At 38.6% G+C, this 27,146-nt stretch overlaps 1 protein-coding gene across 4 annotated transcripts in view; it reads left to right on the top strand.

The window, feature by feature from the left end:
• MAPRE2 (microtubule associated protein RP/EB family member 2) overlaps positions 1-27,146 on the top strand; it is a 160,859-nt gene that overhangs the window by 72,419 nt on the left and 61,294 nt on the right. For 3 of the 4 annotated variants that reach the window (XM_054461370.2, XM_054461369.2, XM_054461367.2), the window contains one exon: positions 17,188-17,315. The exons of the other annotated variant lie outside the window; for it this stretch is intronic. In XM_054461370.2, the coding sequence (XP_054317345.1) occupies positions 17,195-17,315 (121 nt within the window). In that variant the 5' untranslated portion in view covers positions 17,188-17,194. The remainder of the gene's footprint in view (positions 1-17,187; positions 17,316-27,146) is intronic. 4 annotated transcript variants of the gene reach the window in all.

Raw genomic sequence — 27,146 nt, forward strand, 5'->3', positions numbered from 1 at the left:
TGATGAACATTTATATTGTTTCCAGTTTTCAGGAATTATGAAGGAAGTTTCTATGAATATTGTTATACAGGTCTTTGTGGAGGTGTTTTCATTTCTCTGGGGAAAATACTTAGGAGTGGAGTGATTGGGTCATATGGCTGGTGTTTAACTTTTTAAGAAACTGTTTGGCAAACAGTTGTCCAAAATGGTTGTACCATTTTACATTCCTAGCAGCACAGTATGAGAGTTCTGATTGTTTCACATCCTTGGCAACACTTACTATCAGTCTCTTAAATTTTGGCCATCCTTTTGGATGTAGAATGGTATCTCATTGAGATTTTAATTTCTATTTTCATGATGACTAATGATGGGTATGTTTTCATGTGCTTATTGGCCATTTGTGTGTCTTCTGTAGTAAAGTGTTCAAATCTTTTTCCATTTAAAAAAGTAGGTTATCTTTTTAAATAGAATTATACACATATTCTGCATAATAATACAGAATTATATTTTAATATGTACAGGTCTTATATTCTTAACTTGAATATAAAGTCCCCCACACACACACACACACAAAAAGACCTAGTCTTTGTTCACAATGACTTTTACAGCAATTAGGTACATGGCCCATCCTCAGTAAGTACATATTAAATGAGTCTATTTAGGCCAGGCACTGTGGCTCACGCCTGTAATCCCAGCACTTTGGGAGGCTGAGGTGGGTGGGTCACTTGAGGTCAGGAGTTTGAGATCAGCCTGGCCAACATGGTGAAACCCCATCTCTACTAAAAATACAAAAAATAGCTGGGAGTGGTGGCACTTACCTGTAATCCCAGCTACCTGTTAGGCTGAGGCAGGAGAATCACTTGAACCCAGGAGGTGAAGGTTGCAGTGAGCCAAGATCACGCCACTGCACTCCAGGCTAGGCAACAGAGCGAGACTCCATCTCATAAAAAATAAAATAAAAATAAAAAAACAGTATTTAATATGTAAATAGAGGGTAAAATAGTGACAGAATAATTATTTTAGCTGAGAAAAAAAAAAAAAACACTGAATCTACCTTAGAAGTTTTATATGAACATGTTACATTTGGGAGGTAGTCTTGGTAGATAGGAGATGCTCTTCTAGTTCTGTGGAGAAGAACCCTATAATTAAGATATTCTTTTCTTTGTATTGTGTGTCCCCTTCTTGCTAGATTCCCCTATTAAATTTAAGAGGAAAATGTGCATAGAAAAATTTTTTTCTTTAATTGTAACAAGGATACCATATGTTCTCACTTACAAGTGGCAGCTAAATGATGAGAACTAATGAACACAAAGAAGAGAACAACAGACATCGGGGTCTACTTGAGAGGAGAAGGTAGGAGGAGAGAGAGGAGCAGAAAAAATAACTAATGGTTACTGGGCTTAATACCTGGGTGACGAAATAATCTGTACAGCAAACCCCCATGACATGAATTTACCTATATAACAAACCTTCACATGTACCCCCAGACCTAAAATAAACATTTTAAAAACCAAGTAAATAAAAAGAGGGAGGAAAAACAAATGTAACAAGGAGCCATTTGCATGCTTCCAAAATTTTGCCAAGAATAGCCAAAGCATTGGATACCCCCCTTTTAAAAAATTACGTGGTGAAGATCCCCAAACTTGACCTTGTTCCATTCCCATTCCATCTAATTTGGCAGTTTTGTTGTTGTTTCGCTCCTGACTTCTCTAACTCCCTAAGAAGAAATTGTCTCAAGTAAAATTTAGAGACTGGGAAACAAAAGCTTAGTAAGGTCATAGGTTTGCCTAAAAGGATCGACTGAGGGACCTCGTTTTGGAGAAGATGAGGATCCTTGGCTCCCAGAATCTGTTCAGAAATTTTTCCAGCTAAAAGCCAGTTTCTTAACTATATATGTTTCAAAATCCAAAAATGCGAAGTATAAGTTCACTAATGATTTCACAAATGTCCTAGGCCTATTACTAGATTTCGTGGGTGCCACTTATTTCATTTAACATTTATTCATTTTATTGCCAAAAGGTTCAGGCCGAATTTCAGGTGAGTCGCTGCCTCCATGATGGCAGCAGTCAGATGATTCTCTGTGTTCTCGTTGGGACTGAGTGGACCACAGCCACTCAAGGATCCCTTGAGAGTTGCAAGTGTTCTTTTTGATTTGAGGATGTGCCATGAACGGAAGCCAAATACTAATAGAGAGGACATCCTGTGATTCCCTTAGTTTACGATGGCCGAGGATATGTGGGGTTTTTTTGTTTGTTTGTTTCTTTTTTTTAATAAGATGATTACTTGCTTTTTTTCCTGTTAACAAGGGAGCCCAGATGATGATGTCCATTTGGCTTTTAGGACTCTAACTAGCAAACAACTAAGCCCCTGCAAAATCACGTGAAGACGTTGGAGAATCTTTTTATGTAAGACAGAGATGATTTGGTCATAGTTCACAATGAAGTGACCGTCAGTTCTATTGGCTTGAAATAATAATGAACCAAAGAGGGGAAATGACCGAAGTCGAAGTTCTTGAAATTAAGGATGTTAAAATAAAATACTGAAACCTAGTATACTGTGGTATACCTATACAGTTAAGTATTATGCAAATATTACATGTGAAGAAAATATGAAAAAAGTTCACAAATGTACAAATGTTAACAGAAGCAAGATGATTATTACAAACGTTTATATGGATTATATTAGTTTTCCAGGGCTCCCGTAACAAATTACCACAAACCGGGTGGCTTAAAATTGATCCTCTCACAGTTGTGATGCGGGAGGCTAGAAGTCTAAAACCAAGGTGTTAGTAAGGCCATGCTCCCTCCAACAGCTCTGGGAGACCCTTCCTTGTCTCTTCCGGCTTCTTTTGGCCCCCATGTGCTCCTTGGTTCGCAGCTTCATCACGCCCATCTCTGCCTTTCATTATCACCCGGCCTTCTTCATCTGTGTTTTTTACGTGGTCGTCTTTTAAGGAACCAGTCATTAGATTTAGGGCCCACCTTAATCCAGTATATCCTCACTTTAACTAATTATATCTGCAAAGACCTTTTTCCAAATAAACTTATAATCTGAGGTTCCAGGTGGATATGAATCTTGCGGGGACACTATTCAGTTCTCTCTCTCTCTCTGTGTGTGTGTGTGTGTGTGTGTGTGTGTGTATACATATGAACCTATTTTTATAAATAACTGTATGTGTGAAACACATACACATGTACCCCTCACCAGACACACATAAAAGATGTTTAGGGCCAGATGTGGTGGCTCACTCCTGTAATCCTAGCACTTTGGTACGCCGAGGTGGGCGGATTATGAGGTTAGCAGTTCAAGACCAGCCAGCCTGGCCAACATGGTGAAACCTTGTCTCTACTAAGAATACAAAAATTAGCCAGGTGTGGTGGCGCGAGCCTGTAATCCTACCTACTGGGGAGGCTGGGGCAGGAGAATCACTTAAATCCAGGAGGCAGAAGTTGCAGTGAGCCAAGATCATGCAACTGCACTGCAGCCTGGGTGACGCAGCAAGACTCTGTCTCAGAAAAAAAAAAAAAAAAAGATGTTTAGGAAAATATGAATATGAGTGTTATAACTGGGTGATGGAACAATGGAAATTTTAATTTCATTTTTTAACTGTATTTTCTGCATTAGTGAAAATGGACAGATTTTTTTAATAGAAAAATCTGGCTTTTTGAATAAACAATAGGACTTTGACATCTTAAAAAAATTGTAGATTTTTATTTTTACTAGCATCCTACTTTAAGTTTGTTGTTACTTTGCCTCATCCAACTTTAATGAAATATTTTAACTTTAAATAATTAATCCTTTGTAGCATGTATACATATATAAATATACATAATGAACCATTAATATATTTGTGATATTAAATGTTTATTATGCTTATTATTGTAACAATAGCTAAAGCTGAAATAATATAAAGTAAAATAGGTCTTTGAGACATTGAATCAACCAGTGTGATTGTCAGGTTTTTGGTTTAGGTTTGGAAAGCCAAAAAAAGAAAAGAAAACTTATAATTCTTACTCAATTGCTGAACTCAAACCTTTTTTTCCTTAAAAATGTTTTTAAAGTCTCTAACCCTAGGAACCTAGAAACTCGGTATGGAGGCAGAATGGGGAGGCACTTTACCAAATTTTTAAATTTCATCTGTTCAAATTGGCTCAAATACTGGGTAACTTTTAACACATGTATCTACTCTAGAACTACTTCATCCACTGACACTTCTTATTTAGACATTTTTGCCTATAGTAACATCTCTAGTTATTTAGTCAAAAAGTTTACTAGGTCTTGTGGTAATTTCCTTTTTCTTAATTATCTTTGAATGCTTATTAACTAATTGTTATTGTTCTGTCTTTATCCCAAGTTTAACAAAACATTCTCAATTCAGTAGTGACCCCTATCCCTAACATTTGTTAAACTACTGCAGTATACTGTATTAAAAATTTTGTCTTTTGCTCCTGTAAGTCCTCATAGCATAGCACTGCAGAATCTAAAGAGGAGACTGCAGTTCAAAAAGCTTCCCTGCTTCCACTGTCCTTCCCAAACCCATGGTCTTACCATGTATCTGCCCCTCTGTTTTTTTTGTTTGTTTGTTTTGTTTTGAGACAGAGTTTTGTTGCCCAGGCTGGTGTGCAATGGCGCGATCTTAGCTCACTGCATCCTCCACCCCCCTGGTTCAAGGTATTCTCCTGCCTCAGCCTCCCAAGTAACTGGGATTACAGACATGTGCCAACACATCTGGCTCATTTTTGTATTTTTAGTAGAGATGGGGTTTCTCCACGTTGGCCAGGCTGGTCTTGAACTCCTGACCTCAGGTGATCCACCCACCTCAGCCTCCCAAAGCACTAGGATTACAGGCATGAGCCACCATGCCCTCTGTTATTTCTATACCTGATTTGGTTCAAACATGGCACAATTTTTATCTGCTTTTTACTGGAATGCTCAGTTTCTGTACTTCCCTTTGAAAATCGTAGTGATATTACACTGATGCTAGAAATGTTGTAACTTTACGTATGACCTGTGACAAGGTAGTAGAGGAGAGCAGAGAGATACTGCGAGGAGTGTGTGCGTGTGTGTGTCTGTGTGTGTGTATGTGTGTGTGTGTGTAAACTGATTTTTGTCAGGGGCTGCTAGGTACTTCTAATGCAAAAGTCTGTCAGTTCATTCTTTATTCCAGTAAATAAGTAGAGATGTTTATTGATTTAAAAAATTCTTCTTCTGTTCCATATACGATATATACAATGATGGTACCTGATTGCCCAAACAAGAGTACCAGAAGAATAGGGAAGGGAAAAGAAGGATGAACTCTGATCCTGGGATGGAATTTTAAGAAGATATGGGGAAGTCCATTCTCTGGCTGAAATGAGAGAATCATTTCACACGGGAAAAGAAGTTTTGGGGACGATGCCCTAGGGAGCTGGTAGTGAAATAATGCTCCTAGTTTTGATAGTATTTCCCCACTGCTCCACCAACTTAGCTGAACATCGTTTATCTTAGCTCAGCTGTAGCAATGACCAAAATTTCCATTTGCTACTCCTCATAAAGTGCAAGAGAGATCCTGTCTTGTATGTAATTCGCAGTTTCTTCTTTGGGGTTGGAGCATGGGTTTGATGTAGAAACAGATCAGTACCTTGCCAACTGAACCCAAGGAGTTAAGTTTAATGTTGTGCTATTTCCCAATTTGAAGTTTTCAATTTTGTTTCTGTGTCAGAGTCTACTATGGAAATAATTAAGAAGAGTATATAAGCACAAATATAGCTGGGGGCATAAGGATGTCTTTTGGAGTCAGATTCACTGGAATATTTTTTGCCACTGGCCTGTACTTTGCTCGTCCTGTTAATAAGCTTAATTTTATTGGTACTTCATTTTCCATTTTCATTTCAAAATGTTCTCATGAGTTTAAAAATCAATTTTACCATAATGTAAATAGAGACCTTTGGATAGGCACCAATCTCTAAGAGTAGAATACTGAGAGGCTTGTCTATTTTTTTTAAGGAATAGATTTTTCTAAACACATAGTCAAGATACCAATCTGAAGTCTTTCATTAGCTTTGAAAAATTATAAGCAGTATAATGTACATGGTCTCTGTCCATTTTGACTAATTTACCACAAGAAGCAAATTGAGAGGCTTGAACCCCAAATCTGTAGTAACTAGAAATGTACGATGTGATGATTCCTACGATATTAACATAGCTTATATGTTACAGCTGGCAGATTTGCCAGCCAAAAATTCATTCCCAGCGATAAACTGAGTAACTACCCACCCAAATCTCTACATTTTGAGCTTTTCTTCACAGAAACTTAAAATCATCTTGGTAAAAGTGAAAATGTAAAATGAGATCTTAGTAGAATTTAAAAAGACAAAATGGCTTTATTAAAGACCACAATTGTGTCCTCACTTGGAATTATTTTTTCTTCGTGCTTAATCTCATGACATAAACACAAGAGCAGGGAGAGTCTTAATTAAAAGCAAGAATCCTGGAATTCGTCCTAGGTCCAAATCCCTGCTATTCCGCTTAATAATTGTGACTAGACAAGTCACTAAACCTCTCTGAGTCTGTATCTTTTCCTATATAACATAAAAGCAGCAGGGATCACATGGCATTGTTGCAAAGATTAAATGAGAAAATTCCTGTTTTACTCTTTCATTAGGCATGTGGAAAGTTTTCAATAAATATTAGTTATTGTAACTTCTAATCTAGTTCCCCTTCTTTACTAGTGAAGAAAAGGAGATCCCAAAGAGTTGAGACACATGTGCTCACATTTATCCAACTGGTTGATAGTTCTGAAACTAGAAGCTGCTGCCCCTGATGCCTAGAACAGAGCTCTCATTAAGCTGCAGGGCAGCTAGGGAGCTTTTGGTATCTGTGTTCCAGACATTTCCCTACTCACCTTTAAAAAAAAATACCTAGAAGACAGGGTCCTTTACTCACCTTTAAAAAAAAAAAATACCTAGAAGACAGGGTCCTTTAATTCACTCAACCCTAGTCTGTTCCTAGCCATCTCACATAGCACTAGGGGCACATATTAATAATTGCCTTTTGTATGATTTGGCACAACTTTGTTTGCATTCATTCAGCATTTATTTATTGTGTACCTACTGTGTGCCACACACAGTTCCAGACACAGGAGATAAAGCTGTAAACAAAACATATTCTATAAAGTTTCTGCCTTCATAGAGCTTACATCCTGGGGGCAAGAGGAGTGGACAGATGGTAAACAAACAAGATAATTACCAATGGTGTTAGTATCACCGAGGGCAGAGTAGAGAGATGTGGGAGTAACTGGAAGCGGCTATTTCAGAAGTGGGCATGGAGGGCTCACTGGGGAGTTGACATTTGAGCCAAACCTGAAGCATGAGATGCAGCCAACCTTGCCAAGTGCTGGAACAAGCTGCTCTTCCGTTGCATGAGGTCTTGAGCCCCAGTTATCCCTAAGGATGAAACTTGAGGCTGTGGTCTGTCATTTTTTTCTTATTATGAGAAGGTTTAGAAAAAGCAGACACTGAAGTACCTGACAAGGAACTAGCACCACCAAGAGTACAAGAGAGCTCAGAACCAGGAGGTGGGGACCACTCCTACAAAATGAGTGCACCACAGGACTTTGCCTAGTGGCAGCATGATTGTTTGATGACCGCATACGCTTCTGCTATATCGCATGCACCTGATTTTATGCAGTGGACTAACAACTGAGCATGACCACCCACTATGGTACCAGCAGCACCCATGTCCCGAAAGGTTGACCCAGGGCCCTGCTGGTTGGGGGCAGCGTGGGCATGACTGGAAAAGACTTGGGATCATGGGAAAGAGCTAAGGTCAGGGTAAGAGGGAACGAGGCCAAGTAGGGCTGGGAAAGTAAACAGAAGGCATATGGTCAAGAAGGAGTGCATGTGCTGGGAGCTGAGTTGGCGGGGGAGGGGGTACTGAGAAAAGTTGGTGCCCTGAGGAGACCAGCCAAGCCCTGTGGCATGGGAATGAGCTCTGGGTCATTGAAATTATTTTCAGAGCATGGATGAAGCCACCCACTGCTAGAAACAGATGGACATTTAGGCAAATATAATCAGCTGCATTTCTGACCATATGAAGAAGCGTATGTCTATGTGGGGCAGGGAAGGGTTAGCCTTTTACTCTGTCATTGTACATGTCAAGTTTCATTCACATCCATGGACATTATGAATGCCACAAAGAACTTTTTTAGAATTCCAAAATTTCGTCATACCCTGGATAAGAGCCAAATTTCCAAGTCATTTCAGGGCTGTAGCTATTGACTTGTTAAGTCTGAGTTTAGAAAACAAAACAAAAATCCACCCGTATATGCTGTTTTGAAAGTTTGTCTTTTTTGTTTAGTTACCATAGGGTGGCTAGCCAAACTAAGCTCTGTGTGCAAGGAGCTGCCTAATGAATAGTAGTGGATGAGGTTAATGCAGATAAATAACAATGAGGCTGTTAAAAATTGAGTTGATTTTCAAGGTGACTTATGGAATGTCCTATTGTAGGCAGTTGGAGACATCTGCGTTTTAATGATATGCTGTTGTTTTTTTTTTAAATCGTTTGTAGAATACTTCGTGATATGGCAAGAAAGAGCTTAATCTCCGTGTTTTGAAAAGTAATCATTAATGGTAAAAGAGATGGGCACCCTGAAAAAGAGTATTATTTTTCTGTTCATTCTCTCTCGGAGGTGGCAGTTATTAGCTGTCGTTAGGAGTTCTGATTGTCAGACTAAATGGAACTTTGTATGCACATTAAAAGCATTATCATTAAGCAGTGACTGATAATGAAGAGCACATTCATATTGGAATGATAGGCAGCCTGGAAAACCCTGCAGTAGAGAGCAGGCACCTCAACCCTGATAAAACTCACATTTATCTCATCTTCCTCTAAACAGCATAGTTTTCAAGATTCTTACATTGGTTTTCTTCACTAGTTCTAAACCATCAATGCCTAATTTTGAGAGAAAAAAATAGTATATTTCAGTGTCTATATTTTAATAAAGTATGTGTATGTTGTCATATGGTCAGTGTCCTGATGTTTCTCCATCATCCTTGTGTGAAGTCAGTTCCGTGCTCACACCCCTGCCACATGGAGAGGCCTGGCTGCAGGGAGGGTCTGTGCCTGGAGGAGTTGGTCTTGCATTGTCTGTCTAATCCCATCACAGTCATAGAGCCCCGTAAAAATAAAATACGTGCAGGTCTGCCCACAGCAGCTTATGTGTGCTATTACCTGGAGACAATAAATGACTTCTTAAATTCCCATTCCAGCCCTAGAATCCATGCATACGGCAGTTAGTCCACAAGTTAAACAGAAGCTTTAATACCCAGTTTTAGGCGAAACTCCATAGTTGCTGTAATCTCTCTCCAGGAGATTTTATCCTGTCAAGGTTTGTCTTTCAGAGACACCCTCTTTGACTCCCTCTTTGCTCCATCCTGATCTCCCTCCTCAAATACTTTCTCTGTGCCCCACATTGCAGGTCACAAATGAAGAGAAAGTGATGAATCTAGAATGATCTGGTGATATTCTTTCCTTGGGTGAAATGTTTAAATCCTGCCTCTCGAGGTATTGAGCCTAGAGAATGAATTATGCGCAGATGAAAAGCGGGATGTTTCTGGTTCAGGAGACACATTTACACTGTCCCTCCCTGTGGAAGCCCAGTTCATTATTAGGGGAGGCTGTGGGAGATTTAACATCAGCCTTTTGTGGTGAGGACGCTGGGAAGGAGGCACACAGGCAGGATCTGTGTTTACAAGGCTTTTCAGAGGAAAAGACGTTTGGGGGGATGTCTGTGATGGGACTGAATTTCTTCATTCCCCTCGGGAGGATAACATATATTCTAATGCAGAAGTAGTCTTTGAGAAAAACTTTTGAGGTTTCTTCCTTTGGCTAAGTATTTAATCTGTGGGCATGAATGTACAATTTGCAGGTTATTTTAGAAAGATGCCACTTCTAAGAGAAGAAAATATTGGAGATTGATAAATCTCTTTTTAAATTCTCATAATATTTGCAGATACTTAGAAATGTTTACAAAATGGCTATTTCTGTTAGAATAACACAAAATTCTTCTAAGTAAAATGCCTTCTTTACAAGTGCATTTGAAATAATGCACCTCACTTTACCTGCTACGCTGGAACAGGCCAACTTTGACAATCCTAAAACCTTTAACCAGGGAACAACTCTGTGAAATGAGAGCTGACAGTGTAGCCTTGACCTGGACTGAACGAAAGTCCAGTGACTGGCAAAGAAAGCCATTCTTTTGGATCACAGGTCCTTCTCCCCTGTTGGCATGTGTGGAAACACTTTGAAAGGATCTCAAACACTTGGTCAGTTGGACTTAATTTCCAAGGAAGCATCGATATTTCTAACCATTACCTTAATAAACCGCTTGGGTTATAAGAAATTCAGAAATCATTATATGCTCAAGCCCAAAGAAATAAGTTTCTTAGGTGAAAGGAAAATATACTTTTTCTTTATATCTCTCATCTAGTCTGCTCGTTGTTTCATTTATGTGAAACTGGGTGAAGAATGCACTGCATGTATTTACCCTAAACTGTTGGTAGTGGATTACTTTCCCCAGTGATGGGAGAACATGTTGAAAATAGAGATTGTTATGAGAGAAAAGAAAGACAGTCACACATATCACACATATGGGTATGGTTGTCGCTGCAACATGTGTGAACAGAGTACATTGACATGCGGTGGGCTGAACTTTCAGAACTTTTTTTTTTTTTTTTTTGAGACGGAGTCTCAGTCTGTTGCCCAGGCTGGAGTGCAGTGGCGTGATCTCGACTCACTGCAAGCTCCGCCTCCTGGGTTCACGCCATTCTCCTGCCTCAGCCTCCTGAGTAGCTGGGACTACAGGCGCCTGCCACCATGCCCAGCTAATTTTTTTTTGTATTTTTAGTAGAGATGGGGTTTTACCATGTTAGCCAGGATGGTCTCGATCTCCTGACCTCGTGATCCGCCCACCTTGGCCTCCCAAAGTGCTGGGATTACAGGCGTGAGCCACCGCACCCGGCCTCAGAACATTTTATGTTGAACATGAAGTTTCCAGTTGAATGTGGACTCCTTTAAGGAGTGACATAAAGAAGGTAACTTAAAAAAAAAAAAGAAGGAGAAGAAGGTAGCTTAAATCCAAAAGGCCCTTTAAAGGCTCAGCCTCCAAGTGGGTTTGGTGTAAGTAAATCCAGGCCAAACGGGGTCTTCTTGCAGAGCAGCAGATAGCAGTCAACCACTTATGGAGGCTGTTCTTCTGCAGATGAGCTTGCCTGAATTTGGGAAGTTTGGTAAACTCAGACTTTAGATGATATAAAAACAAAAAAGTCAGGCTGGGTACTATGGCTCATGCCTGTAATCCTAGCACTTTGGGAGCCCAAGATGGAAGGATTACTTTTTGAGCCCAGGAGATTGAGCCTGCAGTGAGCTATGATGGCTCACTGTAGAGAGACCCCTGTCTCTACAAAAAAATGAAAAGTAAGCCGGGAGTGGTGGTACACGCCTGTAGTCGCAGCTACTTGAGAGGCTGAGCTGAGAGGATCGCTTTAGCCCAGGAGATTGAGCCTGCAGTGAGCTATGATGGCACCACTGCACTCCAGCCTGGACAGCTGAGTGAGACCCTGTCTCTTTAAAAAAAAAAAAAAAAAAAAAAAATTTGGCCGGCGTGATGGTTCACACCTGTGGTCCCAGCTACTCAGGGATGCTGATACAGTAGGATTGCTTGGGCCCAGGAGGCAGAGGTTGTGAGCCAAGATCTCACCACTGCATTCCAGCCTGGACTGCACTCCAGCCTGAACAACAGAGCAAAACCTCATCTCAAAAAAAAAAAAAAAAAAAAAATCAAAATAGGTTCCACATTAAACCCTTTTCCTTATAGCCACACACCTCAAATGGGACCAGAGCCAGATCCCGGGACAACAATTGGCCTATCATGAACCCTGCTGGAAAAAATATACATATATGTATATATACTGTTTTGTCCTCCAAAATGAGTGATCAGTGAAAGTGTGAAAAGAGAAAATGAGGACAGGCAGCCCCCTCCCCTGAAGTATGGCTGATAGTATGTTTGCAAGGGGTGGGGCAGGGCAGAGAGACAAAATGAATTACATAGGAAATAATTTCAGTTAACACTCATAAATGCCAGCTAGCACATTTTATATATTTGCTTAATTTGGAAGAGCCACTTCTCTGGAATAATTCACAAACCTTGCCAAATTTGTTCTTGAACAAAATTGTTGAATATTTTGTAGTTAAGTTTTGGGTGCAGAACTGGTAAAGGTGGTAGAATTCATATTTTGCTCAGTAGGCTAAAACTCAGGTCTCATTGACTCACATAAAACTCCGTTTATTTTAGTAAGCAGAAATACAGTGTCTAATGTGTCTGATTCAATCACTACTGCAAAGCATAACCTTGCTGTACCTCTCCACCCAACACCACTGCCAAATAGCAAAATCTACACATTGGCCCTCAGCCAGAGGCTGTCCTTTTTCTAAAGTCATGTGTATCAGTGGTCACTATCCACAGACAAGCTAGAATCGTGACTTTGCCTGCTAGAGGTCTGAAGGGATTTTTGTTTTTTCTGTGTGTTTTTCTCTCTTCTGTTTGCAAAACAAAACAAAAAACCGGCTGGGTGTGGTGGCTCACGCCTGTAATCCCAGCACTTTGGGAGGCCAAGGTGGGCAGATTGCCTGAGGTCAGGAGTTCCAGACCAGTCTGGCCAACATGGTGAAACCCCGTCTGTACTAAAAATACCAAAAAAATTAGCTGGGTGTGGTGGCATGTGCCTGCAATCCCAGCTATTTGGGAGGCTGAGGCAGGGGAATTGCTTGAACCAGGGAGGTAGACGTTGCGGTGAGCCAAGGTTGCACTGCTGCACTCCAGCCTGGGCGACAGAGTAGGACTCTGTCTCCAAAAAAAAAAAAAAAAAAAAAAAAAAAAGCGTATTTCCACCTTCCAAGAAAGATATTCTAATATTCATGTAAAAAGTGTGTAACTATATTGTGATTATTAGTTTATTTTCAAGTAGGGGCAATAAATGCAAATTTGTTTTAAAATAAAATTTAAATACAATATTAAAGTATGGTGACCCAGGGACTGCAGTGCTAGGAAAGTGTTCCTCCCTTATCTCCTACTTGCTGTGCTGTTGCACTGACCAGATCTTTATTTTTATTGATTTATTTTTTTTTGAGACGGAGTTTCACTCTGTCACCCAGGCTGGAGTGCAGTGGCCCAATCTCAACTCACTGCAAACTCTGCCTACCGGGTTCAAGCGATTCTCCTGCCTCAGCCTCCCTAGTAGCTGGGACTACAGGTGCATGCCACCAAACCTGGCTAATTTTTGTATTTTTAGTAGAGACAGGGTTTCGCCATGTTGGCCAGGCTGGTCTCGAACTTCGGACTTCAGGTGATCCACCCGCCTTGGCCTCCCAAAGTGCTGGGATTACAGGCATGAGCCACCGCGCCCGGCCTGCACTGACCAGATCTTAAACAACACAGTGATCCGGTTGAGATTCCAATTGAAAGCCACAAAGTGGGAGACAGTGCTTTGACTTTCTCCTTTGCAAGGATGGGACAGAGAGATGCTTGTGTCCCAGAGGCCATGTGGCAAGTCACCTAAGAATAAACTGTTGTTTCCATGTAAAAGACATGCTGAAGATTCAAACATGAGAATAAACCCCACACAGTGAGTTGCTCCTTGTTCTGTAATAGTTAGTATGACCTTACCTTTCATAACCATTTATCTTTCTTGACTGAGTCTTTGGGAAGTACTCAGAACTCTCAGGCCTAAAATCGGAAAAGCTGGCTTGTTTGGGTTGGGGGCAAACAATGGGAGCAAAGACAGCCACAGAGTGAAGTGCGTTTAGAAGTACCTTGCTGAAATTTGGGAAGAGGAAGATCGATTATAAGAATATTCCCATCAGCAGGGGTGTTAAATAGAAATTAACTATATTGACTTCATTGCTATTAATTTGAAGTAGGTATTGAAGTCTACTCATTTAATGTGTTATTATTTTATTTTAGGAAATGGTGAAAAATTTCTCACCTTCGTTGGTTCACTTATTCTTAATCTGTCTTCTAAACTAGATATCCCACAGGTCCCTTAACACATGGTAGCCCCTGCCACAGGGCTTGTGGGGACTACAGCTGTGTTGGCTAGCAATGGTGGAGATTTGAGTGGTATGCCTGGTAACTAAGTACCCAGAATTTTTCTAAAGCCCAGATCTGGTGCTGTTTTCATTGTTTATCTGATCATCTTAATGAACTGCTTGAAGGCAAATAGTGCTTTGACTTGCCTTTGTGAGCTGAATGTCTGTTTACATTATGAAAGGACAATTGTTGTCCTTAAGTGAATGTTATCAACAAAGACCTGGAGGAAAGTGTGATTTATTGACAAACTGCAGCAAATGACTTGCTTCCTTGTTTATATGGATTTTTAAAAAGTTGTCATTACTCTTCTACCTGTACTTCTATTGTATATTACTTTCTCTTATGTAATCACAGAACGTTTTTACTCACTTGCATATGGGTTATTTTTCTAAAACACAGATCTGTTTGTGTCTTTTCTGCTTTGCATTTAGATTTTTTTAAAATCATCTTGATTAAAAATTTCGTCTCAATTTGGTTTGGTGCCATCTAGCATAACCCTGGGCCTCGACACCACATCCTCCATCAGTACATTGCCCGGTAATGCAGAAGCTTTCCATTACTGCCTGAAGAAGAAATCGCTAGAAAAGCCCATCAGCTGCCAAAAGTTATGCCAGTATATGATCATTTCATCAGTCCAAAATATTTTAAATTTTGTATTATTTACCCTAAGATTATACATAATTCACATAGGTGATTTTAAAAATTGACTACATTTAAAAAGCAAATGGTTTCGTTTAATAAATGATAGACTAAAGAAAACAGTGGAAGTTATTAACCAAAAAGTAAAAAACCTTTAATAATAGTGTAGAAAGCAGTAATTATGGTCACACTATCTGAGATTCCAATGCTGTGAGACTTTTCAGATCTTTACGAGAAGACAATTTAGAGAAAAGGGTGCTTCTGGGAATGGAGGGATAGATATTTATTTTTACATTTATTTCTAAATAAAACCTTCATTTAGCACTTTAAAGTAGAAAGCAGATTTTTATTGCTTTCATGAACATAAATAGGAACTCCAAGCACAACTATTTCATAAAATATAGATTTTTGTCTAAAACCTATATACTATAGATTTTGCTATTATATCTAGTCATGTTTAAAAATATTACTTCTATATCTCTAAATACCATTTTTCACTAAAAGGAATCAGGAGCCCTTGGAGAAATTACTGGTTTTAGGTCTGAGGCAAGAAATACACAAGTTGGGCTTGGAACATCTCGTCATATTGGAAAAGAAGAAGATTATCAAAGACCACTAAGACTGTGTCAAAAGAACTTAGAAGCTAGCTTAAATAAGCTCTTGCAAGCTTTTATCAATAAAGGTATAATTTCAATGGATTGAAACATATCAAATATGTTTAAGTCTGTGGATTCATAATTATACTTCAAAATATAAGAACAAAAACTTCGTTGGTCATGTTTGGAGGATATTAGTGAACTACTCATCACTTTGAAAACTGGCAAATAGAGAAAAAGAGTTAGGCACCTCTCCTGCCTTTCCTCGATGACCTGTATCTCAGGGTACCTCAGAGGGAAATTTCTCTTTGTAGAATTATTCCAGCTAATAAATCAGGGATGAATAATAGAATATCACTTTGAAGTTTTAGTGAATTATTGGATTTAGGCAAATATCAGAGCTAAAAATATCATGGAAGCAGGCTGTCAGAGGTAATAGTTATCTGCCTTCTAATGGAAGTTCAAACAAACATGGCATGAAGTAGTCTGTTTGATGTAATTGTCATATACTGGCATAACCTTTGGCAGCTGATGGGCTGTTCTATTGGTTTCTTCTTCAGGCAGTAATGGAAAGCTTTTGCATTACCAGGCAGTGTATTGATGGAGGATTAGGTGTCAAAGCCCAGAGTTGTGCTAGATGGCATCAAATCCCCATCCCATTAGAACTTGAATAAGATCAAGGCTCTAGATGGAATTATCAGTCTATAGGTATGCAGAGGGCAGAGGAACATGTTAAACCACAGCAGTGTGATACAATGAGAAAAATCCAGAATGTGGAAACTATCAGACAACCCAGTTCCTTCAACAACAACTTTTTTTTAATTGCAAGGAAAGATTAGAAATAGAGAAGAAATTTTATAAAGAAATTTAAAGAACATATCAAAGAATCGTAACGTATGAACCTTATATGAATCCAGATTCAAGCAATCTGAAGTTAAATTTGTATTATAATATATTGAAATGCGTATTTGATATAAGTAATTATTTTCATTTTTAGGTGTGATAATATTGTGTTTTTTAAAAAAATTGTTTTTCAGAGACACACTAAAACACTTATAGGTGAAATTATGTGATGATTGGCACTTACTCCAAAATAATCTGGCTTGGTAGGCTAGGATGGGATTGACACAAGGGGAGTTGATAGGAGTATAAATCAAACAAGATGGTCAAGTATTGATAATTCTTGAATCCAAGGGGTAAACCTAACTGGTTATTCTCTGGAATAACAAACCAGAGAATAACTGGTTTGTTATTATCTTCTCTCTCCTTTTACATGTATTTGAAAGTTTCCAAAATAGAAGTTAATACATAGCTACAATATATACATATACATACATATACAATATATCAATATATATATATTCCACAAACTAGGTAAAATTGCGAAGTTTCATCCGGGTTTAAATATTAAAAAAAGAATCCTTTATCACTGCACACCTACTAGAATGGCCAAACCCCAAAACACTAACGTTTCCAAGTCTTTGTAGTGTATGAAACTAGCAGATTACTCTGGCGTATACTGCTACAAACCTGGTAACTTTTTAATATCACACGTAGACTTACAGTCAAAAGGGAGACTCTAAATTGTGTTATAAATTAGGAATCTCAGAACCTGAAGAACATTTGGATTTAGTTGGAGAGATATAAAATGGTACTGCATGAAAAATATGTGAAATTTAATAATTTTAATGCAAATATGTAAAATAGAAAAAGATGCTAAAGGGCTTAGCCAGAGCAGGACTTTTACGTGCCCTGGAGTCCTGCCAGGATCTTGACCTCGAATGGGTATCTTTTGTGTTTCTGAGTTAATTTCCTTGTTGGTAAAGAAACTTCTTTGTTTTTTTCTAGTTGGGGCATGGCGGTCAATGTGTATTCTACCTCGATAACCCAAGAGACTATGAGCAGACATGACATCATTGCATGGGTTAATGACATAGTATCTTTAAACTACACAAAAGTGGAACAGCTTTGTTCAGGTAAGACATATTCTTTTAAGTGTTTACCTAAATGTTTACAGTCTGTCACGTGGAATGTGATTTTATGAACCACAGCTGCTATATTTTGGGTAGGAAAAAGTATATATTGCTATTGGCATGTAATTAAAGGGGGAAAAGCTCAGATATAACTAAAGAACATATTGGGAAAAGTGTTTATGAGCATCCGGGAGCACAAGCACAGCCACGTGGACACGTATTGGAAAGGTCTCTTGCTTGAGCTTCGTAATGCGTCTCACTGGCTCCTAGCCTCTTCTCTGTCATCCCATCTGCCATCACACTTGCCTCCTGAAAACACCAATTGGTTCTTACAACACTCCTCCTTTAAAATCTCCAGGGCTCCACGTTGTCCTCACTACAGGATAAACTTCAAACTCTTTTCATAGACTAATGAGGTCCTTATTAGTCTCAATTCCACCCTCCACATCTCTCTCCCTTATACCTCAGACCCACAAAATAATCTTTGTTCCCTAAAGACTCTTTCCCTTTTGTATCCCATAGCTTTTTTCATGGTTCCTTTGCTGAGATCTTTCCCCTTCTTTTCATTTGTGGGAAAATCTTGCTCACACTTTAAAATCTGGCTCACCCGCCACCTGCTCTGGGAAGCATTCCCCAGCCTCCCAGGCTCCATGGTGTTCCTGAAACACTGTGCTCATCCTCCAAAATGAAACTTGCCACGCCGTGTTAGGATGTCTGACTCCTTCTAGCCCAGAAGGTGCTGAGAGTCCTTGAGGACAGGACTGCATTTTGTTCTTTGTCGAATGCCTGTAGTTGCCTCTACTTGGTATGAGGTAGGTCTGCAGGGAATATATATTGAGTTAAACTTGTTTAAAAAATAAAAATATTTGACTTCAATGACAAAATAGGAGGATGTTTTAAAAAATGTGCTGCTAGGCCAGGTGTGGTGACTTATGCCTGTAATCCTAGCACTTTGGGAGGCCAAAATGGGAGGATCGCTTGAGCCCAGGAGTTCGAGGCTGTGGTGAGCTATGATTGTGCCACTGCACAAGAGCCTAGGTGACACAGTGAGACCCTGTCTCTAAAACAAAACAAAACAAAAAATATGCTGCTAGTAAATTAATCCATTCTTAGGTCTGAGTATTTATGAAAGAAATAAGCAGTCCTCCTTTGGAAACGGAATGTTTCCTTCCAGTAAACAAATAGATAAGAGATTTCTTCTTTCCCTTTGGCTTCAACATGAAAATGGTATTAGAAAATACCACTGAAATGTATTTGTGTGAAATTTCATGAGTCAGAATAGGTATGAAGAAGTCAACATTGCTCTTTTTCCCAGAGGGTCAAGTATAAAGATTTTATACAGTGCAGTTAGAATTTCAAAAGCCCCCAGTAGTCACTTTCAGATGTTGTCTGAGTCCAACACCCACCAGTGTAAATATTCTCCCTTCACCAGGTCTGGATTTGATCAGAATACTCCTAGAGAACTAACTTTGAGTATGATTGACATCTCTTTCCCTGGGATCATTTTTCCCACGAGGAAGACAGTAAGGTTGGCCAGAACTTAGGCGTTGCCTCACTCACAAATCTGTGCCTAGGTCTCAGACATGAAGTCTTGTGATTTATGAGGTCAGTAGTGGGTGCTAGCTAACCACTCCTTTGCCCTTCAATTCAAGATAGAGAAAAGCTGACTTAGACTACGATAATGATGTACGAGGCATATATATTGTTGATCTACTGAAATGTCTCTAAAAGTTACTTTCAGAAACAACTTGTATTGCAACTTATGCAACTTCAGATCTCTACATACCCAAATATTACTGTGCTGTTCTTGCTGTGCATTCTTGAGCTCTCTAATATTTTATTTTTAACTTGCTGCCAAAAAAGAAGCCAAAAACAGTTTCTGTTATTAGCAGTCACTTTGTTGATAACACATACCCGTTTGTATTGTAATTGTGAAATTGTCTGTTTCTTCACAATGTCTAACACATGGTTTTTCCTCAGAAATACTTATTTTGGAGATGAATGAACTGCAATTTGCAACTGCTAAGGGGCAAAGACAAAAATGTGTATCTTACCCACAAAGTGGGTATATGTGCATTTGGATAAGGGAAACAAGGTTGGTTATCAAGAAAAAGAGACATAGGAAGGAAGGGGATAAGGAAAAGGCTCACAGAGAAAATCCCCAGGCATGAGTCTTAAATGTTAAAGGAAACCGTGAGGAACTTCCTATGCTGAAATACACTTGGAGAGTTTTTGGTAGCAAATGAAATAAGAACAAATTGTAATTTTTAGATACTGTAGTAAATGTATTTATAAGCAATATACATAATCTTTGCAGATCTTTGAAATTTCTCATAAAGCAAATTCAACAAAATTTTAAGGGACGTTTGTAAAGGATTCATATATGGTGATCTTAAAGCATTGGTATACATTTACAGCCTTTGTAGCTACACTGCCATCAAGTGTGGCTTGATTTAAAAACACAAAAAACCTGTAGAAGCAATTTTGATCACTATTAAACAGATACACATAATTACCATTAGGATAACTTACTGGCTGCCTAAAATTACAGGATTGATGGTTCAGAAGAATGAAGTAGATTTAAAGTTTCCTTTCTGCTCTGAAATATGTTTCTTGCTAGAAAAAAAAAGGAAGTTAATCTCCATAGTAGAGAAACAGGTCTTTTATTTTAGGTAGCAGTTTTCTCAAGGTATAAACTATAGACTCTAGGCTTTTATAATTTCCTGGGGAGCTGCTGAAAAAAAGCAGATGACCTTCTAAATCAGTACCTCTGAGTATAGCCTAGAAATCTGAGTTTAACAAGTACAAGTTTAAGTACTTTTGTGCTGCAGCCTAGAGCTTGCAGTACATTTTACCCCAAACCAACAAAAATGAGGTTAAATTATCCAAAACGTCCTTGGAAGTTTCCTTGTTCATAATTTAATCTGTGACTTTAGTCTTTAGCAGGAGGAAGCTATCCTTCTATTTATTTATTTATGAAATTATTTATTTATACCCTTCATTGTTCTAGAAAATATTTAAGGCAGCTAGGACAGTGCTATTAGGATAGGAACAAAGCCAAGTATTATTGACTTAAGTGACTTATAATTCCTCTTACTTATGAGTAGTCAGATTTTTTAGGTAATGTTTTTCTTCAATGTTTATTTTAATTTTTTTAGTTTACTGTGTGGGGTTTTATTTTAGCAGTAGGCCCAGGAAAAACATACAGGAAATACTTTCTCATATTTAAAATGATTTAAAATGTCAACATCATTTCTTACTCTCTTTCCTGAAGACTTACGCTCCAATCCTGGTGGTTCCCATTTTGAATTTTTTTCCTATTGCATTATTTCCTATTTCTGTTTTTAAAATTTTCCAGCTAAGAGATCTCCCTCCAGCTCAATATTAAAACTAACACCAGCTTTTCTTTAATTCATGAAGAGCTGAAAGATTGCCTCACATTGGTGTTGTGTTTTACTCGGTATTTTCTGCCTTTATATAACATCTAATTTGCTTCCCTGTAGGCATTTTTAAAAGCTCTTTAAAGGAAAGATGGTGTGAGAAAGTAGAACACTTGGAAATATGTTTGTAGTAAGTTGCAAAACAATGAAAATGACTCACTGTTATCTCCTGTTATTTTATCCCAAGAATATAACCTCATGAAAATTTTCTTTGAACATTAAATCTGGGTCATGTAATTATATGTGTATCTGGTTTTCATTTATTTCTTGTGACAAACAACCTTTAACTTTCAAGTAAAAAGGTAAGCTATATAAATGGAGAGTGGGCTATCAATGAATGTGAATACTACCTATAATAATTCAGCAATCTGTTGCTCACCTAAATCTATTTTGAAATGAATAATTGTAGATTTTCCATGGTGGAGTGAGAAGGTTGAACCACATGTAATATCAGATTGGTTCAGCTTATAAATATTTCATATTTTAATTCAATTGCTTTATAAAAGTTATAGAGCTTCAGGGGAGGTGATAGGGAACTTTTTTTTTTTTTTTTTTTGCTTTAGTACTAGCTCAAACTAATTCACTAAATCTTTTGTAAGGTAGGATGAGGGTGAATGGACAGCATGGTGCTAACTTTAGATACATTTAGCAACTTTAGATACATTAGTGGAGGTGATAGAGAAGATAGGGGACTTAGAGGGGAAGAAAAGGAAATGAGGAGGGAGGAGTAGGGTGGAGTGGGAGAAAGTGCCTCTTTTCCTTCTTTTCCTCTCCCTCACTCCTCACCTCAAGCCTCCTTTGAGACTTCTTTGTGACATTAATTTTCTGTGTCCTGATCCTCTGCCCTAGGCTGGAGCTAAGCAGCAAAGTCACTGAGTCCAATGCTGGGTCATCCTTGCTGCTTGGCAGACTGAGCGCCTGCCTTGACTCCCATCCTCACAAGGCTAGTGCAGCCTGCCCTTTTCTCCTTGTGCACCTTCCCTCCCTCCTCCCCACCCCTCCACTAGCCGAGCAGACACCTGACTTGGGGCAAATGCTAGATACAGTCTGCATGTAGGGCTGGCACTGCCTGGACTGTCACTATATCCTGGACTGTCACTGTCTGTCACTGAGAGCTGTTATTTTCCTGAGCATTTGAGTATTTTAATAAAATGTCATTTGAATTAAACCATTTTTAGATGGAAAATTGAGATATTTTCTTGACTTGCTTTAAAAAAAAGAGAAAATGATCAGGATTTGATTCAGTTTCAATTTGTGCTTCAACAAATTGGTGCAAGCTTTGTCTTGGATCAAGTCACTGGTATTTTGTTCTTCCAGGAGAGCTTCTGAATTTGGCTAATGATGTTGTAGTCACATTTGCAATTCTGGTTACGTGATGGCTGTGTGGAAGGAGCTGGTATTTAGAGTACACTCTGGGATTCACACGGTTGTAGCCATCAGATGGCCCTGGGACCTGTGGTGCAGGTGCTCCGGGCCCCACCCTGATGGCCGTCATTCCTGAGCCCAGCAGAGTGTTCTTTGTGACCATTTTTGGCCGCATATTTGTGCCTGTTAAATAGGTTGATCCCAGCCTCGTGTGTTGTCCCTGTGCCTCCTCTCTTCCATCCACAGAGACCTCTGTCAGGACAGGTTACTGATGAAATCAGCTCAGAGTCTAAATTTAGTAGGGCTTCTCTTATTGGCTCTCTGGTATTGAAACCAAGTAAGGATATTCTGTCAGTGTCTGTAAGCATAAGAGTTTACTTAGCTTTATAAAATCATTGACTGTTATTTGCTGTAAGAAAGTTAGGTCATCTTAGATTATATTACTACTGTTAGGGAGGTAATTGTAATGGAATATTATTCATACTTGTGATATATTACATAGAGTCTTTTTGGTTTTTTTGTTGACAGTTTTTTTCTCTAATTATTTGACTTACACTAATTTTAAAAGTTTACATGGTCTCAGCATATCAACTAATTGGAGAAGGGAACAAAAAAAAAGAGTTGGATAATGGTGGGGAGGGGTCCAGCCTCATGTTCAGTTGCTTCAGGCAGTAATATATGGTAATATACTCTAGTGTCTCCACTAATGCACTGGTTGAAAGGGAGTTTATTTTTAGAGCAGGATAGATAATACAGTAGGTTTTTTTTCCCTCTGAATTTGTTCATTTACGTCTTGACACTTTGCTCCTGAAGATGAATGTAAATTGATGTTTCTATTTTTCTTGGGACTTTTTGTTTGTTTACTGTCTTTTGTAATGCTGAATACCATGGTAGTGAAAAGTGTGTATGCATTCACCTTCATTTACCAAACTGCTCTATGATTTTTTTTACACATATGGAAGATATATCTTTGAAAGCAACCAGCCACATCTTCGTTTATGTCCTTACTACATTCAATTCTGATAATCAATTTAGTTTTATTTAACAGGCATATTTTGAGCCTTTCTTTGGACTAGGCCCTGGGGACCCAGTGATAAATAAAACATAGTCATTGCCCTCAAATAGCTCAGTACAGCAGAGTACTGTCCTACAAAAGACCAGAGACCACACTGTGGTAAGTGCTGGTTTGCAAGTGCTTTCAGCATACAAAGAAGGAAGTAAATGAAGGGAGGTAGGGACATAGGGAGTCAGTAGAGAGATTTACTCAGATTCTTTGGGAGTGGCTGGGTGCTTCTGGATGACTTAGAATGGCCATCGTTTGGGAAACACCTCAGAAATGCCGTCCTCCCTCTTGAGTCAGATGGAGTGATGAGTGTGTATGTAGGATAATGTGTGGGGTACTTAAAGTTTAATCTACCCTGACAGACTCCCCAGGCTAGGGTGGCCTTTGTCTTATGACACAGGGACTCTAGTCAGTAAAATGCATATGCTTTAGTAGGTACAGCCCTTAAGTACATGAAGCATATTGTCATCTCTAAAGAAATATAAAGGATTTTCTTGATGATCTCATCACATGAGTATGTGAGAATTGTTTTTACTCTACTTGTTTGAAGGAACTAGGCATGCGTGTGGGATATTCTCAGGAAACCATAGAATTGGCCACTTCTTTGGGAGGAATGCACCAGATACTTTTAAATACTAAAGCCAAACCTCAGTGATAACTGCTTGGGTCTCTAACTGGATAGATGTCATGTGACTGCATTAGTATTTATCACAGGAACAGACCTACAGATACATTCCTACATCCTATTACCCATTTCTGCTCGAGCCTCTCCTGGTTAGTGATGAACACCATAAATGAGGGGAAATTAGAAAAACAGGCTTAAGGAAAAATAGATCACCTGGAATGCCATTATTTTATTGAAGACTAACAATATATATACTGAACAAAAAATCAAGGAACATGTGATCACAATTAACTTTATATAGTGCCTTAACAGGAATAAGCGAATCAGTGACATATTAGAAACAGGATTAGTAATTGCCTTTGAGAAGTCTCAATAAGTTCTCTCTCTCTCTCTCTCTCTCACACACACACACACACACACAATTTGTACAAAGCAGTACCATTAGTGGGAATCTCATATTTTTTCCCCCATATGTGGGAAAATTCCCAGATGTCATAGTTGAGTGCAGTCTTCGAGGTTCTTATTGATTGTATCACTAATTCACAAACGCTGTTGTATCTACCCTACTATAGTAAGACCCTGCTGAGATTTACCTGCCCCAAAACTATGAATAGGTGGGTTGTTGTGAGCCTAGAGATGAAAACTGTTGTACCAAGGGATGGGTCATCAAAAGAAATCTAAGTTGGATACAGTTGATGAGTGATACTGACCATAGTACTAAGGAGTCTCTAAAGCCTCGTCATTGATTTCATTAACTTCAGTGACTAGACCCCTAACTCCATAGCCCCAAGGATCTTGGCAAAGGTTGTGAGAAACCTTGCTGGAGTCCAAGGACATGACAGGTTTTAAGACTCATTTATAATTCATAATTCTAATTACAGAAACCTTTAGAGCCCTTTCTCTTCTGATTTTGTCTCTGTTATATGATAAGTTGCCTTCTTTTAAAGTACATAATGATATGCTTATTTTGAAATCATTCACCAAGATCAATAAAAACCAGTATCTTAACAAGAAAAAGATTTATCTTTCAACATATTGAAAATTATTTTGAATTTTTAAAAACATGTTAGTCACTTTATATGATGGATATGTTCCTTATAAAACACTGTTTTGTATTTACTATGCTACTTTTTCTTTTTCTTTTCTCCCTTTCAGTTTAAATTATCTAAAGACTTTAACAGGAAGAGTGTAAATTTGGGGAAAAATAGTCATTTCCTTTTATAAATGAATTAATGATTACTTAAGCACCTCATATGTTTATCTGAGGAAAGACTTAAGAATTACAGAAACCCTCAAATGTTTTTCCACAGATGAACTGGAGGATCTTAGAAATGTGTTCATACCCTTTCTTGTCTGGTAGGAAGCCAAGGACCTCATTTTATTCTTTGGTTCCTTGTCCTTTGAATCTAAAACATGCATTTTGGAGATTCATGTTTTGTATCTGAGACAGTCTAGTTCAAGCCCATTCATTTTTATAGCTCTGATTATTTTAACCAGTTACATACTATATAGTTTCATACATTAGGGGTATAATGATGTCATAATGCCTCAGCTTTTATTTCTCTCTCTCTGCCATTTTCAGTGTGTTTTTATATGTATTATTTCTTTTAATTCATATAACAACCCCATGAGGAAGAATAGGAATATTTTATTCCTGTTTTATGAGGCTGAAAGCTCCAAGAAGCCATGTTCACAGCTGATAATGAGAATTGAGGTGTCCTTGGATCATAGCCCAGTACTCTCATTGCTGTATGTGTGGCAGCTGTGGATGCAACGAAGGGTTCACTGTATGTTTGCCCATGTGGATGTGTTTCTGATTCTTTCCATGTCCATTTAGCAGAAGTCCTTTAAGCATCTCCTCTAGGAAAAGAAAGAAAGTCTTTGTCTCCATCCTTTACATTCTACTTGAAGAAATGAGACATATCTGTTAATTCTACTAATAACAAGGATGTGTCCCAATGGTATCATCATTAAGAACTTTCTTACCAAAAGTAGCAAGACAGAGACATTTGCTCCTAGTCTTATGAAATTCTTCCTTCTCCACCTGCTGCAAGTAGAGTGGGGAAAGAGCCGCCTGTTCTCTCTGATTGTTCTCCTTGTTCCTTTTCTTCCTCTAACTTCTTTTCCTCCAAGCAAGATGAGGTGGCTCTGAAATTTTTCCACCTGCCCTGGAGGAACTTTGCAGCTCTCTCAGAATAATTCTTGGCCAGTGAAACAACAACCAGGATGATGCCTCCTTAGACATTTGCATGTGCACATCTCTGCACTGTCTACATTTGAATCCCAAGAATATGGTCCTTTTCTTATTTTTATCCCAGGCTAGCTTTTGAACAAGCTTGTACCTGAGAGGACTACACATCCTTATTTCCTCCTTCCTATGCTATTGAGGAAATTACAACATCTCCTAGGATAATTTTCTTACAAGCTTGGTTCCCACAAAGGATTTACTTATCAAGTTATCACTGTTTTCCATGTATTTAATCCAGTTCAATAAACCTGTATTGCAGTAGCCATGCTAAGAGGCTCCATCAGTACTCCTCCAACCCCTTCTTTAATATGAAAAGTTGATGGTTTCTTAGTCTTATCTAAAAGGACTTACTAATCCAACATTTAAGAGTAGACACCGATTTCCCATCCAGCTCTATCCCTTCCTTCCCGTGTCTGGTTTCCCAACTCCAGCCAGATTGTAGCTCCTGAACTTTTTCCATATAGCCATTCTAGATCTGCCAGTGGGTATGGTAGCAGACACTGTGCTAGTGAAGTAGAAAGATGAATTGAACACCATCCCCAGTCTTAAAGATTTACTCACCAGTTAGCCAGGAGAGATAACTAATTAAAATGTAAGTCAAATCCCTGTTAGATTTCTGTATCCAGTATAGTGAAACAATTCTGTGTTGGAAACAGGAAAGCTTCGTAGAGGAGGTGATGTTTTGACTAAGCTTTTAAGAATGAGAAGTTATTCAAGTATAAAAGAGGACAAAAGGACATTTTAGACAAAAAGTTTGATCAAGGCAAAAAGAAGTTGCAGTGTTTTGTGCATGTACATTGCATGTGTAAGATATCTGTAACATATTAAAATTCAAGGCAGCAAAAGAGGGACAGTAATGCTTCAAGTAATAAGTGCTGTATTCAAAGAAAGGAAAGATTATTTCCATCTAGAAAAGCTTTTTGTCTTACCCTTGTTTGGGTCTTTGGCCAAACAGTCATTCAAATTTAGTGGATGGTCAATAAATATTTATGAAGTTGAATTGAATTGAAATGCTATTCAAACTAGGATTTTAATATGGATAGGATTCAGACGGAGAAGAAGATGGTGATTTTGAGGGAAGTTACCATTTAGA

Source organism: Pongo pygmaeus, chromosome 17 (genome assembly GCF_028885625.2).
Source record: "Pongo pygmaeus isolate AG05252 chromosome 17, NHGRI_mPonPyg2-v2.0_pri, whole genome shotgun sequence".
Classification (NCBI taxonomy): Eukaryota; Metazoa; Chordata; class Mammalia; order Primates; family Hominidae; genus Pongo; species Pongo pygmaeus.